The 2,650-nt window shown below is 36.3% G+C and overlaps 1 protein-coding gene across 1 annotated transcript; it reads left to right on the forward strand.

Moving 5' to 3' along the window:
* The first annotated feature begins 745 nt into the window (after positions 1–745).
* Positions 746–2,416, forward strand: LOC138340738 (uncharacterized). Its single transcript, XM_069292762.1, has 2 exons — positions 746–1,854; positions 2,205–2,416. The coding sequence occupies exons 1-2, from the start codon at positions 894–896 to the stop codon at positions 2,237–2,239; spliced, it is 996 nt and encodes a 331-aa protein (XP_069148863.1). The 5' UTR covers positions 746–893; the 3' UTR covers positions 2,240–2,416.
* The last annotated feature ends 234 nt before the right edge of the window (positions 2,417–2,650 follow it).

The raw sequence follows: 2,650 nt of genomic DNA on the forward strand, positions 1-2,650 counted from the left end.
TATTGTAAAGCTTATATAGAAGAATGTTTGCATTTAGCACCTTGACAGGATATAATAGATTAATTAAATTTTTATAGCTATATATATATGCTTTTATGATAACTTGTGAATTCTCTATGATAAAACTAACTTGTTTAGTGTGAGTTAGTTATCAATTTGTTAGTTAGTTAGTTAGTCATTACTCAACTTTCAAGTAGTTAGTTATAGTTAGTTATATTTCACATGGGTAGTTAGTTATAGATCACATGTTTTGTATTTCTGTTTTTGATTAGTTACTACTCATTGATGTGTATATATACACATCTAATGTACTGTTTTACGTATGCATTCCAATACAGAAAATTCCCTCTTCTTCCTTCACACTATCAGAAGCTCAACCTCCATTAATGGAGGAATGAGATTAGCTTCCAGCTTCCAGCTTGAATTGCTGGCTTCATCATCTTGTATTGACGATTTCATCATGGTATTAGAGCAAGGTTACTCATACTAGATTTCTTTTTCGATCTAATTGATTAATCGACTCACTGATCATACTTGTTTGTTCTTCTCTTCTGTTCTCTTTTTATCCTCTTTTGTTCTCTGTTTTTGTTTGATTTGGTTAGTTACTTGTTGCTGATTCATAGATTTTCCATTTGTTGAATATCAATTCATTCTTCATGGGTGATACTTCAACTGATGTGAATACTAGTAACTCCTTAAAACGACCAGATTTTAACAGCCCTTTCTATCTGCATCCCTCTGAAAATGCTACTTCTACCTTGGTTCCTATGGTGTTTGATGGGACTAGTTACAGATAATGGAGAAGAGCAGCCCTTAGAGCATTGTCCGTTAAGAATAAAACTGGATTCATCAATGGTAAAATCGTGAAACCAAGCTTTACAGATCCATCATTCATGCAGTGGGAGAGGTGTGATGATATGGTGACATCTTGGGTTCTAAACTCCCTCTCCCCAGAGCTACGAGATAGTCTGCAATATGTTAACAATGCTAAGGAATTGTGGGAGGAATTGGAGGATAGATATGATCAGACTAATGGCTGTAAGCTATATCAGTTGCAGAAGGAGATAAATGATTTGATGCAAGGCAGTCTAGACATCACAGGTTATTATACAAAGATGAAGAAATTGTGGGAGGAAATGAGTGCAATTGATGTGAATTCACAATGTAGTTGTGTGTGTACTTGTGGAGGAAAGATAAAACTGTATAAAGCCGAGCAGGACAGAAGACTTATACACTTCTTGATGGGCTTAAATGAGATGTACACTGCTGTGCGAGGGAACATCCTCATGATGTCTACTTTGCCTACAATGGCACAGGCATTTGTTATCCTGTCACAGGAAGAGAGGCAGAGAGAAATGAAGCCTTCAAATCATATGGCTTTGGAGTCCACTTCACTTAATGCATCTGTGTTGTCTCAAAGTAATTCAACAAATTCTAGTTCTTATAAAGGAGGCATAGGTAGGGGAAATGGAAGTTACAACAACACTGGCAGTTTTAACAATAACAATGCTGGAAATTTCAACAACACTAATGCCTATAGGGGAAACTCTAATGCTGGTAACAGATCAAATATGTTCTGTGAGTATTGTAAACGAACTGGACATGTCAAAGATAGATGCTACAAACTTCATGGCTATCCAACCAACACAAGAAATCCAAGAGGAAGAGGAAGAGGATCTGCAGCAAATGTACATACCTCTGAGGCTGATAGTTACAAATGTGAAGAGAGTTTTGAGCAGGGAAAACAAATGCCAGTGAATCTATCAAAGAGTCAATATGAGCAATTGCTCAATTTGCTTGGAAATGAGTTTGAATATTCAAACAATGTGTCAAGTGGAGCTGCAAGTCTAGCAGGTATACTTGCTTGTCATTCTCCTATAAGTAAGATATGTGATATGTCATGTAAATGTGAAAGATTAACTGTTGGCTCTTGGATCATTGACTCAGGAGCATCTCACCATATGACCTACACAAAACACAATCTCATAAACCTTAAGCCTCTACCTTATCCCTTCTTAATCACTTTACCAAATGGATACAAGGTTAAAGTGACTGAAATTGGTGATGTGTGTTTGAATTCAACATTAACTCTGTATAAAGTATTGTATATACCTAGCTTCAAGTTCAATCTAATATCAGTCTATTGTTTAGCTAACCAACTCAGAGGGATAGTCAGTTTTAACAATAGTTCTTGTTTACTGCAGGGCCCTTCTCTGAAGAGCCCTCTGGCACTTGGTAAAGCAAGGAGTGGTTTGTATCTTTTTTGTTCAAAGTGTCACATTCCATCTGTAAATGATGATACTGGTTCCCAACAGAAGTTTCAATCTGTTTCCTTTATGAACTACTGTAAAGCACCATCACTACCCAATACAAAACATTCTCATACAATCAATGAAAAGGTTTGTTCCACTGGTAAGATTTCTAACTCAGCTGCTCATTTTTCTTTCAATCCAGACAATGAATTCTTATGGCATGCTAGGCTAGGACATGTACCATTTGTGAAAATGAAGAGCATATCTACCATACCTCTAAAGTTTTCCAACAAACAACCTTTCACTTGTACAATTTGTCCAATGGCTAGACAAACTAGAATGCCATTTCCAGAAAGTGTTACTATGACCAGTTCAATATTTGAGTTGTTGCATGTTGA

This window comes from Solanum lycopersicum, chromosome 12, assembly GCF_036512215.1.
Source record: "Solanum lycopersicum chromosome 12, SLM_r2.1".
NCBI classification, from domain to species: Eukaryota; Viridiplantae; Streptophyta; class Magnoliopsida; order Solanales; family Solanaceae; genus Solanum; species Solanum lycopersicum.